A 13,089-nucleotide genomic window follows, 5' to 3' on the forward strand; every position below is an offset into this window, starting at 1 on the left:
CGCCTCCTCATAAACATCGATGTTTAATGATGTGGTTTTTAGGGTTCCGTACCCAAAGGGTAAAAACGGGACCCTATTACTAAGACTCCGCTGTCCGTTTGTCTGTCTGTCTGTCACCAGGCTGTATCTCATGAACCGTGATAGCTAAACAGTTGAAATTTTCACAGATGATGTATTTCTGTTGCCGCTATAACAATAAATACTGAAAAGTACGGAACCCTCGGAGCGCGAGTCCGACTCGCACTTGGCCGGTTTTTTATCTCTTTTTGTATTCGACAACATGTGGTTTTTGCATAACTACGTAAAGAATGCGACTTAGGTAGGTATCTCTTTTTAAGGTTCCGTATCTCAAAAGCAACAAACGGAACCCGTATAGGATCACTTTGTTGTCCGTCCGTCCGTCTGTCTGTCTGTCTGTCAAGACCCTTCGGAAATGCGTGGAGGTATCGAGTTGAAATAAAAACCATATACTCAGGTCTACAGTCCCTTGAAGCTGCGAAACAATCAAACTTCTAAGTTAACGCAAAAAAAGGTTTTTGCCGTAAAAAACGTATATTTTGACGATAAAATTTAAAGGGCCATATGTACTGTGTGGGGATGATGATGATGAAAACGTTGTACGATATATGTGCGAATAGGTAATTCGCAACTCGTGTTGTTAAGTGTAAGATAAATAATCTTCTGATTTTCATCAGTTCACAGATCTTTAATAACCTTCAAGACTAGAGGGTGCTAGAATTAAGTACCTATAGTTGTTAGGTAGGTAAGGTAGGAACATACTGCACGCAAATTTAGTTATTTACGTTCAATATTTTAATTTGTGTTAAGTATTTGAATGCAGAAACGCCAGAATATAAATTAATATAATAAGTAGGTAACTACTTATTGTATTAAAATTATGTAAAACCTTTACCTACTCATGAAAGTCATGAACTAATGGAACGGTATTCTGATTTCAAAATCTGTTAAGATTTTGATACTGATATGATACGATCGCTTGCATTGATTAGGCATCTCGCTCGCACTTATTGGTGTGCGTGATATACTGCGAGTCGTGTCAAGGGCGCATTACAACAATACCAAAACTTTTACAAATAGGGTAGTTGACAAGTCGATCAGGTTTGTTTTGAGGATCAAATGTCTGTATGGGACCCATTGTCTTAAAGCAATACAAAAGTCACAAATGATGGTCAAAGTCTGGCATCGCCACTTTACTGAGCAAACGCTCTAACACAAATGGCAACACATCGTGACGTCACTGTCTCACTTTACTTAGAAGCCGTTCCGATGTATGGAAAACAAGGAAATTGCGATTTTGTCGGTGAAATGTTGCGTTTATGTACATTGTTGCCATACAATTATTGTTTTATCAAATGTAAGGAATCGAATGGTACCGTTATTTTTTTCCTATTTAAAAGTTAAAAAAAAAAGTTTTTTTTTCGGTCTTGATTTTTTTTATTATTCCCATATATTTTTTAAGTTTCCAATTTTTTGTGGTAAATTGCTCATTTTCTATCTATTTAACTACATGTGTCAACTATCCTATTTAAAATTATTGTGTGTAGCCCGATTCAGATTAAACAACTTGTTACCATTATGATTTTATTATGATACGACCTTGAAGATAGCTCACGCTAATTGGTGCATACGAAATAAAGTTAAAGTCGTGCGTGCCGTGAGATGCTCGCCAATCACCATGCAAGGTCGTATCGAAACCATAACATTGTTAAATAGGGTATATTCGACTGTATATATATCAAAAAAAGTGTGTGTGCGTGTAATCTTTACGCGCGATTGAAGTAAAACTTCTTTGACGATTGCACTTTGACGTATGTCCTATTGTGCGTCTGTCACTACTGAGCGTTACTTCCGTCAGAAAAAAAATCTGAGTTACCCTCTAGTCGCGTCTTAAGAAGTTTTACTTCAATAAATTATTTCACACCATGCATGAAAACCGCCAGATAATTATGAGAAAACATAGATTGCAGTTATTTTTAAACACAAGTTTTATTTAACAAATCGGATAGAAATATAAAAAGTATGTGAGTTGACCGTCACGTTATTTTGTAATGTTTCATATTAATTTTATATTAGCAAATCGTTTTCTTAGTTCTAAAAAAGAAACTGATTTGACTAGTAGGAGAATACCCTATTAGAATCGACCTCCAGGGGCCCATTTCTCGATCGATATTAGACTAATATTATTAGTCCACAAATTGTCAAGTCGTATGGGTTGCCATTTTTTTTTTCAATTCAATTTATTTTGACAATACACCAATAATATCAGACTATAATGTCTTCGAGAAATGGGCCCCAGGATACAGAACGTTAGGCCATAAGCGTCATTCCGATAATGATATAAAAAATCTGTTATTGATATAATAAGAGAAAATTAGGCCTTCATGTTATGTACCTACCCACGATCTTAAGTGACGTCACGGCACGGACGGCCGATTGCCTTCGAAATTCGAATATCGGCGATGAACGGACGCCTATGTCCGTTCCGAACGGACGTCCGCCGACACGACAGCAGCCAACGGCAATCTTCCAAAATATATTGAACGACAAACACGAGCTGTACTGTATTTAATTTAATTATAATTTACAAAATCTTTGTACACAAATCTAAATAACAAGTCTTCGTTGAAGATCCACTTAGGTATCCCTGCACTAGGAAAAAAATCTAGAAAGGAGCCTAGGCCTCACCACCTACATAAATCTCTCTTCTTCCTGCCCTTATCCCACGTTATGTGGGGTCGGCACAACATGTTTTTCTCTTCCATTCTCCTCTATCAGCTCAGCACTCACTCCTCCATAAACCACCTACATAAATACACACACTTATATCATATCTCCATAAACGGGGCATTTTCTATGAAAAGCGACCTTATTGTCGATGGCGCTTACGCCGCACAGCGTCGCTCGGCATTGTATTTATATCGGAGCATCATTTATAATGGCGTAAGCGCCATCGACAATAAGGTCCCTTTTTAAAGAAGATCCCATAAATCATCAATTAAACTCAACCTTGCGAATACCCCGTGTTTATTTCCGCTACTAATAATTACATGAGTTTTAGTACTACCAACTAGTATTTCATCAATGTGATTAGGAAATCTGTAGGTACCTATTCGCGCTACTTATATTTGTTTAATAATAGTTACAGATAAATCATGAATAAAAATATTTATTTCACCACACCACCTAAACCTGCCAAAAAATCGCTATGCCCTTCGTTAGATTTTTTCGATTCTTTAATTGTTATAAGTTAGGGGTTTTAAAAAAATTGTATTGTATGTTTTAATAATAATAAAAAAACGGAACATTTAAACGACCCCTTCGTTTAGCCCATGGCTATGGTTAATATGTATATAATAATAAATTCATTTATTTCGACCAACTTAGGATCATATCACATTACATTACATATGTATTATGTAAAATTATTTTCCATAATGTCAATATCCAGGGAGGAAAATGGGAACTATGTTTGTATGGAGAAGCATGTCGTCCGTCGTCCACTATCTATAGTCTTAAACAGGCATGTTCCCGTTTAAATTCATGACGAAATTGAAACGACTAAATTAAAAAAAAAAAAAAAAAAAAAAGAAATCAGTAGCAGTAGTAACCGCTGCATAAAAGAAACAATACCTATCTTTGTTTAACACCGCTGCATAAAAGAAACAATAGGTACCTTTTGTTTAACAGATTAGGGGTTAAAGCCCAAAAAAATCACCTCAGAAAATTCCAACTATACTTACTTGTTGTGTTGACGCATTACATTTCAAACGATAAAGCAAAGCGGGGTTATCTAAGACCGAGTTAAGAGCAAATGTCCAATTTTATCGTTCTATTAGAGACTAGATAAATCAGTTAAAATATCTAATTGACCGACAAATATCAGTTTCATCTCATTGCTCGTCGAAAACCACAGGCGTTTAATTGCTTAGTGTGTAAAAAAAATTCCGCACTCCGGGAGTGCCGACAGAAGTGAAAACTTGAACAATTACGTGAGTATTTTTTGAATCGTCAGGAAAGTTTTGTTTAGTTTTGAGTTTTTAGTCCGTTATGTTCGAAACGGTGCCTGTAAACTTCCTAGTATGATATGACTATTTGCCTTAAGAGTCCCGGGCAAGCTCCATTTCATTCAAACGTAGTTCCGCTCTCATTTTAAAACTACGTGTTGGATTGTAATGGAACTTTATACATACAATGACATGAGGTCTGCAATTAGTTTATATAGCTCCAGTTTATAAAACAGTTTTGTATGAAAAACTTAAATTCGCTGTATTTTTTAGGGTTTCGTACCCAAAGGGTAAAAACGGGACCCTATTACTAAGACTCCGCTGTCCGTCTGTCACCAGGCTATCTCATGAACCGTGATAGCTAGACAGTTGAAATTTTCACAGATGATGTATTTCTGTTGCCGCTATAACAACAAATACTAACAAGTACGGAACCCTCAGTGCGCGAGTCCGACTCGCACTTGGCCGGTTTTTTAACTATGGTATCTGAAACAACATTAACTAATTACAGACCTAGATATACTATATCCAATTGTAAGTACAAAGTTTCAGATAATGATGCTTTTTTAAAGACTATGAACTCTATAGTCTGGCAAAAAAAAGTAGAAATTAAAAAGTGGCAACACTGTCCCTTATATCGTCCCTTTCAAATCAATCTAAGAAAAACGGGACGACACTACAGTGTTGCCACTTTTTCATTTCTACTCTTTTATGCCAGACTGTAAGTACTAGAAATAAAGTAGATACTTATATACAGAGGTGTCGGTGTCGGTTACAATGTTCAATGGATTTTTCCCATACCAAAAAAGCCCAACGCGCCTAAAGAAGTTTTCACTTCGAATGAAATTATAGCGCAGGTACTGGCTATGTAGGTTCAGAAGGTTTGTTTGAAGTAAGTAAAACACTTGTCTATGTACAAGAATTAAATATATTTTATTTACAAATCAAATACTAAAAACTAAATTCAAAAACTCAGCAAGACTTTTCGGGATTAATACCTAACTAGACCTATGTCTCGCTAGTTAGAATAATATCTTATCCCAGTCTGTTTATGAACCAGGGCTCTGAACCGGTTTTTTTAACCCGAAATAGTCCAATATTTTTAATTATTTTATGCTCTTTACGTAGGACTGAATCATCTTTTTAGGTAACAACTTTATATTTTTAGATTGTCCCATTAAAAATGAAATAATAAACCAAAGAACGAAAAAGAACTTAAAAATACCGGTATTTTTGTACTTATGAAAAAAACCGGTTTTGAGCCTTGTTATGAACTCATTTACAATTAGCTGATTAAGAAAATTAAAGTATTTTTTTAAGAATGTAAACTACATATAATTAAATGAAATATGAATTAATTACATGCTGGTCAAACATAGAGATGTTTAATATGGAAATATAACATAAGGCAGCTAGGTAATTGTCTTAGAATTAGCACAAAAAGTAGACATGGGATTATCGCACTACATGGTAACAATATCGCCATAAGAGCGCTTTCAGACGTTTTTAGACTATAATTTACTTATTCACAACGACGGGACTTAATCGCGTAAAATAAATACCCGTCGTTGTGAATAATAATGAGTAAAAATCGTGAGTTTAAATCAGTGTTATAATTTACTTAATTTAAATATTTTAAATGTCTTTGTAGGTGTAGTACATTGTGCAACGAGGGGAGTAAGTCAATCATTGAACTATTATTACCCCCATCATTTATCTTTCCTAGGGGGTAACTGCACAAAAGATCCCTATGGGTCGAAGTGTATCCGTAAGGGCCCCCGAAACTATAAGATAAGATAAGATAAGATAAGATAAGACCCCCATTATGGGGTAAGCGAGATTTTGTACACGAGGTCTATAATTCCCGACAGCCGCCAGCTGGAGGGAATTAAGCCTTCTGGCACAAGTATTTGTTTACTTAATAGAAGGTTCTTGTTTTACAATACAATACGCTTTATTGGACACCTCACATATGTTACAATAAATGTATACAAAGACAATTGGATAGACGTAACAACAGGCGGTCTTACCGCTTAAGAGCGATCTCTTCATACAACCTTTGGGTATCGGTCCGATAGTCACTATGGAGACAATAGAATTAGGATATACGGTAGGTGGCTAAGGTGGCGCAAAGAAAAAGAAAATTCAATATACGCGCGATATAATCCGTTTTCACAGTTTTATTTCATATACATTGCAAGTTAATAAAAAGCTTGTAACAAGCGTAATTGTCGCGCAGACAACCGATAATTACGCGCATAAAATATCCTAGTGTGAAAGGTCTTTAAAACAATAAGGAGATAAGATTTTATCATTCAGACGAGTAAATTATTCCGGCATTGATAATGATAACAGCAGATTACATTCAGTCATCAGTTCCAAAGTATCATAGCATTTATTCTAATAGGTGTGTATTAATTTACCTGTATTTTTAATTGATTCTCAGGTAAATCTTTAAAGATTATTCTGGTTGGTGAAAAATAGGTTTTTGTTGCTCTTAAGTGTAAACTTGGTTTATTTTCATTGTTTGTTTGTATATTCCAATAAAATTAGTGTAGTTTAAGTATAAAAAGTGATTTTTTTATAATTAAAAATGTATGAATAATACTCAACAAAAAATAATATACTTACATCTCTACATAGTATAAAACAAAGTTGCTTTCCATACTGATTTAAACTTTAACGATTTTTACTCATTATTATTCACAACGACGGGAATTAATCGCGTAAAATAAGTTTTAAATTTACCTCCGACGTTTCGAGGACGGCGTTGTCCCCGTGGTCTCGGAGAAGACTGGCTAAAGTTCGGTACACAGGGTTTTAAAAAATACTAGCGACCCGCCCAGTTTCTGTGTACGGATTATCGAGGCCCTACCCTACTGTAGGTATATTTAAATGCGACTAACCGGGAAAACTAGTTAATAATCTGTGACCGGGAACGACGCAAGATTATTTTTAAGTATTAATCTAAGTGTAAATCTTTTCCAGCCTGTTCACCAAGAGCCTTGATACGGCAGTAAAAATGCATTGGCGGTCAATGTGTTGCCCAGTATGCACTCCATCGGCTCCAACCTCGAAAAGAACATCGCAGTAAGTAATTGTTACGACTTCTTAATTAAGTATTAAATACATTTCTGTCAGATGGCGTTTATGTATTTTTTGGAACGAAGTTCCTTTTCGGACTGTACGGACGGGTGGCGGCTAGGCGACGAAAAGTGTAAAGCGCGCTCCAGACTCACTATGCGGCGCGAAGCGAAGTGTGGAGTCGATTTCGCTGATTAGCGAACTAGACTCTACACTCGCGTTCGAGGCTTCGCGCCGCGATTCGCGCACGCTTTCTTATCTTCGTTCCAACCGAGTGTTCCATGAACATGAACACGAACACGGACACGGACCCGGACACGAACACGAATACGAAAATTATTTCCTCATATGTGATATGATAAGCAGTATAGTGCGACAAAAAATAGTAGAAGTTAAAGAGGGTTCAGAGGGAGGAGAGTTATCGAGAAGATTTTTTTCCGTTATTATAGGGGCTTGAAACTTGGTAGTTTGTGAAAGAAAAATTTCATGCGTTGTAATTTTATTAACAAATCCGTCCCTACTGATATTTTTTGCTGTATAGGTAATGTAAAATGTTCTATGCTCATGTAAAATATAAATATACAAATCCACGCGTACGAAGTCGCGGGCAACAGCCACTCTAATATATCCATGACAAATTGCAACTTTCTAGCACTAACAACTTCCAAGCAAAGGCGCGGACGGACAGACAGACTGACATGGCGAAACTATTTTGACTACGGAACCCCTTAAAATGGCTCACCATGTCTAAAGGGGCCCACTCATTATCAGTCCGCCGGACGATATTAGCCTGTCAGTTAGAACAAAAATTTGATAGTTCCGAGCAACGGATAGGCCGATATTGTCCGGCGGACTAGTAATCAGTGAAGGCCAAGGCCAATCGATTCTTAACCGTCAAACCACGCGCATGTCATTTACGCGCCTGACGACAGCCGCAACAAAAATAGTAGACAGCTGATCACGTTGGCACCTAACCAAAAATCTTTAAAAGCATAAATATCTATTTTTAGCTCCGTCGCTCCTTAGTTAAATCGGGTCAGTGTCAATTTCAGGGTGGTGAAAATGGCGGTGGTGAAAACGCAGTACGGAGTGCTGCAAGGCTGCGTGTGTGAAGGCACGGAAGGGAGCTATTTTGCGTTCAAGGGCATCCCATACGCTAAGCCGCCAGTTGGAGATCTCAGATTCAAGGTGAAATTTTACATTACAACACTGCATTATACGTTTTTCATAAAAATGTACCGGTCATTTGAATTTGTAAAATTACATTTTGTAGGTTAAGTCGCCTAGTTACATATCTAAAGTCCATGGTACACGTTGTTTTTGTTTGACGACTGCTCTGCTTAGACCTGTTGTGTGTGATGCAATGAATGCGTGATGTTTCAACAACTTTTTTTATAAATAGCTTGACTGAAGATGAACGAATTATTTGTAGGTTTCGATCTGTTTTGAAAAGCTGAATTTATTGTATTGTTTTATTTGTGAAAATCTCTTGCGGGCTTACAGGTAGTTAGTATAACATTAAAACTAGTATATATAATATTTTATAATAGATTGGTAACTTTAAATGGCATACCTACGACGTATGTGTGGCTTAAAAATGCTTACCTGATATTACGCTATTTACGCTTGCCAAAATGCATGTCGGTAGCTACTGAGGATTATTTTAGTTTACATGACCAAAATAATCCTCTGCCGAATGCCGGATGACTTGTGGGCCAAGTTAACCACGGAGTGGGAGCCCCACGAGTCTAACCCCCCGGTTCCCCATCCGGCAGACCTCGTCGGCGATGACGGGATAACTTGGACTCCTTCTTGACAGGCTGGCCAGATATAGCATTAAACAGAGACGAGTGGAAAAAGAGGGGGGAGGCCTTTGCCCAGCAGTGGGACACAGTGGGCTCTGAATAAATAATAAATAAATATAAATAAACATGACCAAATGACTCTTACTTAGGTACATACTTTACGACGTTAACGACTAAATTGGGATTAGGCTAAGCACGACCACAATCCTAATTGGCATTTCTAAAGGGACGAATGCTTTTTATGTCAGATATAAGGATACAGCGGTCATGCGGCTGCTATTGGTTGAAGCCAAATCTTTAATACCTATCTACAAGTGTAGAAAGAAATCAGAAAATTCTAAAAAAAAGGCTCTAATTCCAGATATTTATATATTTTCGGCAACTTTCCTAACTTTTTGAAAACTTTCTGCAGCTTGCACCTTCAAAGATAGTAAAACTAATAGTTATTCTTCTAGGCTCCCGAACCCCCAGAACCTTGGGAAGATATTCGCGATGCTACAAGCCACGGCCCCGTCTGCCCGCAATACAACGAGCGCCTGGACCGCATCGACCTCGGCAGCGAAGACTGCCTGTACCTCAACGTCTACTCCAAGACCCTCACGCCCCCCCACCCCCTCCCCGTCCTGGTCTGGATACACGGCGGCGGCTTCTACACCGGCTCGGGAAACTCCGACTTCTACGGACCTGACTTCTTCATGGCACATGATGTTATACTCGTCACTTTTAACTACAGACTAGAGGTGTTAGGGTTTCTATGCTTGGAAAGTGAAGAGGTCCCTGGCAATGCTGGTCTTAAAGACCAGGTAGCAGCTTTGAAATGGGTTAAGCAAAACATCGCCGCTTTCGGCGGTGACCCGAACAACGTAACTATATTCGGATGCAGCGCGGGAGCGGCCTCTACATCCCTACATTTAGTATCTAAAATGAGCCAAGGGTTATTCAATAAAGCCATCTGCCAAAGCGGCGTGTGCTTGAACGAATGGGGCTACACTTTATATGGCCGGAAAAGAGCGTTTCAGCTAGGAAAGCAACTAGGCCTAGAAACTGAGAACCCACAAGAATTATTAGAATTCTTAAGAACTGTACCAGCCTCATCTTTAATTAGTATTCAGTTACCGTTTATAGAATCAGGATTGAGTGACATCGCTGATGGTATTCTGTTCGGTCCCGTGATTGAAAACTCTGAACTCAGCGTAGAAAAGTTTATAACAGATCTCCCTCCAGACTTGGTAAAATGTGGGAAAATAGCTAATGTCCCAGTCATAGTTGGTTACACATCGGGAGAAGGTATTGAAGTAGCTCGAAAATTACCGACTCTGATCCCGTTTTTACCCGTGCCTGGAGCAGTTGTCCCACGAGAATTGAAACTAAAATGGGAAACTGATAAAATACATGCAGCAGATAAGAGAATTAGGAAAATATACTTCGATGGGAACGAAGTAACACCAGAAATGTCGCAGGAGGTAGCTAATCTAGAAACGGATGTAATGTTTTCGTACAACACACGTAGGTATGCGCGGTATCACTGCTTGTATAACACAGAGCCGGTCTATTTGTACAAGTTCACAGCAGAGACTGAAAGGAACTATACGAAGAAGCAGTATAAGATGGAGAGCTTAAAAGGCGTGTGCCATTCTGAGGAGCTGTACTATTTATTCCATGTGACATGTCTGGACATACCGTTGACGGACGAGTCGAGGGGTGTTATACGACAAGTACTAAAACTATGGACGAACTTTGCTAAAACGGGGTAAGCACATACTACAGCTCCAGTTTAAAATATAACGGTCAATGTATAAAGTCGCTATCCACTATTGATGGCATGTTACTAACTACTAAAGTTTGCGAGTCCGAGTCATACACTCGGACTCGCAAACTTCACGGCGATTTCGCAGTTTGGTTCGCGCCAAGATGGCGGAAAAGCATCAGCTGATCGAGTTTAACTGTCATTTATCTACGACATCATACGTGCTCTAGCTATTTTTCCATTTTGTTTTCTTGTAAAACAAAATGGAAAAATAATTAATAATTATAATAATTATGATTGATATTTATCTTGCCACAGATGAGCCAAATTAGTGTGTAATGTGGAGTTTTTGCGCATTGTCGCGGGCCAATAAAGCCGCATAATCACGAGCGCTTTTTCAACGCGCGTTAATAAAGAGTTTGAATGACACAAAGGAAACATGTGTATTTATACTATTTATTCACACGATGGCGGTAGCGCTTTTTATCAAGCGTTGTTGGATTTTCAACTTTAAGCCTTGGTCTTTAAATCGAATTTAGCGTGCTAGAAAATTCAAGCGCTTTTTTAACGCGCGTTTATAAAGCGCTCGTGAATATGAGGCCTTAACCTTAAACGACGGGAAACTCGGCGCGAACAATCTGCGAAATCGACGCCACTTTCGTTCGCGGCTTCGCGCCGTGATTCGCGCATTAGTGTGGATGGACCTTCTAGGTTAGGTTAAGCGCTTCACACACCTAATGGGCGTAACACACCATCGCACCGCACCAAGGTCATTGTGCGACGCAACTATAAGTAAGAGCGAGAAAGAGTATCACTTTAACATAACATAATTAACATAATTCAGTAAAATTTACGACAGGGACGCAGGCGACGCAGCAATACGTAGAAGTGAAATGCAGATATATCTACCGTGTCTTAAGGGGCCCTCGAGACTCGTGCGCGAAGCCGCGAACGCGAGTGTGGAGGTCTGGTTAGCTAATCAGCGAAATCGACTCCACACTCGCGTTCGCGGCTTCGCGCCGCGTAGTCTGGAGCGGGCTTTACGTTTAGCTATATTCTGGCAAAGAAGCGTAATAATTAAAAAGTGGCAACACTGTAGTGTCGTCCCTTTCAAATCAATTTATGAAAATTGGGACAACACTACAGTGTTGCCACTTTTTAATTTCTACTCATTTTTGCCAGACTGTACGTCCCTGGCCGGATCGCAAGGTACTATTAGTGATTTTACATACAAAATCACTAATAGTATTAGCTTGTATTTTACTACGCAATGAGGGCTATCGTTTTTTTGCTCACCAGTTGGCGCCTCTGTTGATGGTGGTCCAAAAGACTAAAGAAAAGCTGTCAGTCATTGAAGTGATAAGTGACATTTGACATTTCGAACTATGGAAAAGACCACCATCTACACTAGCGCCCCTAGCGGCGAATTCATACGCGTTAGCCCTCATAGGCCCCCTGTCGTCAGTTACTAAAGTAAGGTGTGTGAAGCCCTTTTGGTTAGTATTTTTAATTTTTATGCTGTTCGTTTAAATAGTACCCTTTATTTTTCAGGAAGCCCACAGCAGATAATTTCACAGAATGGAAACCATTCTTCGAAACGGAACGCAATTGCTGTATAATCGGACCGAAACTCAGCTGCGACAAAGATGTAGATGAGGAGCATATGAAATTCTGGGACGACATCTATGGAGAAGCCGATATAAAAAGATCGTAACTGATGTTGTTAAAGGGCTTATTACACTTTGCTAAATTTAGTAACTAACAAGAGGGACGCCGCTATACGTGACACGCGATAAGAGATGCATCCTATCGTTTCTCACGTATAGCGTCGTCCCTCTTGTTAGTCACTAAATTAGGATAGTGTAATAAGCTTTTTAAGCCTGACCAGGAAGATATGATCACGCGCCATGTTGCGGAATTTCACTGGAACTATTTTTTTCATACTATACTGAACTGTCACCCTATACTAGAAAATAACAGCGCCCTTTGACAATGATCATAATATTACTGGTCAGACTTTATATTATATGTTATTGTAGAAATTCCGTTTTTTAAAATGCCAAATGGTTGTTGCGTAGAACGACGGCGAAAAGAAACACCAAAAGCGGACGATTTTTACGAAATGTCAGAAATTATATTCTTTAAAAAAAGTGCCTTTATTTGAATACTGATAGTGTGTAAATCCAATACGGGCAATAAATTAAACCAGATATAGGATTTACCCGTGTAACTATATTACAATTATAGTTGGTCAAACCAAATTGTCAGTAAATAAGAAAAAAAAACTATACTCATCCTTTTCTTTTGGGTGCTAGTACTAGCGTAAGACAACGATAGCAACGATAGTATGATTCTCTCTATAGTCTATGTTTGAAATGAGACAGTCTTTTGACAAACTATAATTATGACACTGTAATTAATTTTTGAA

At 38.4% G+C, this 13,089-nt stretch overlaps 2 protein-coding genes across 2 annotated transcripts in view; one reads left to right on the plus strand and one right to left on the minus strand.

The window, feature by feature from the left end:
* LOC134745124 (magnetosome-associated protein MamJ-like) overlaps positions 1-13,089 on the minus strand; it is a 298,423-nt gene that overhangs the window by 88,158 nt on the left and 197,176 nt on the right. The gene's annotated exons all lie outside the window — the stretch shown is intronic.
* On the plus strand, positions 7,020-12,395 carry LOC134745159 (esterase B1-like). Its single transcript, XM_063679146.1, has 4 exons — positions 7,020-7,115; positions 8,162-8,297; positions 9,370-10,664; positions 12,213-12,395. The coding sequence occupies exons 1-4, from the start codon at positions 7,048-7,050 to the stop codon at positions 12,373-12,375; spliced, it is 1,662 nt and encodes a 553-aa protein (XP_063535216.1). The 5' UTR covers positions 7,020-7,047; the 3' UTR covers positions 12,376-12,395.

Source organism: Cydia strobilella, chromosome 1 (genome assembly GCF_947568885.1).
Source record: "Cydia strobilella chromosome 1, ilCydStro3.1, whole genome shotgun sequence".
In the NCBI taxonomy this organism is placed as follows: Eukaryota; Metazoa; Arthropoda; class Insecta; order Lepidoptera; family Tortricidae; genus Cydia; species Cydia strobilella.

Bases quoted from the DNA above. Each gene is read 5' to 3' on its own strand.
- LOC134745159 (XM_063679146.1), top strand. From the start codon at position 7,048: ATGCATTGGCGGTCAATGTGTTGCCCAGTATGCACTCCATCGGCTCCA. The intron at 8,298-9,369 runs GTGAAATTTTAC...TTATTCTTCTAG, and splicing joins TTGGAGATCTCAGATTCAAG to GCTCCCGAACCCCCAGAACC. The intron at 10,665-12,212 runs GTAAGCACATAC...TTTATTTTTCAG, and splicing joins ACGAACTTTGCTAAAACGGG to GAAGCCCACAGCAGATAATT.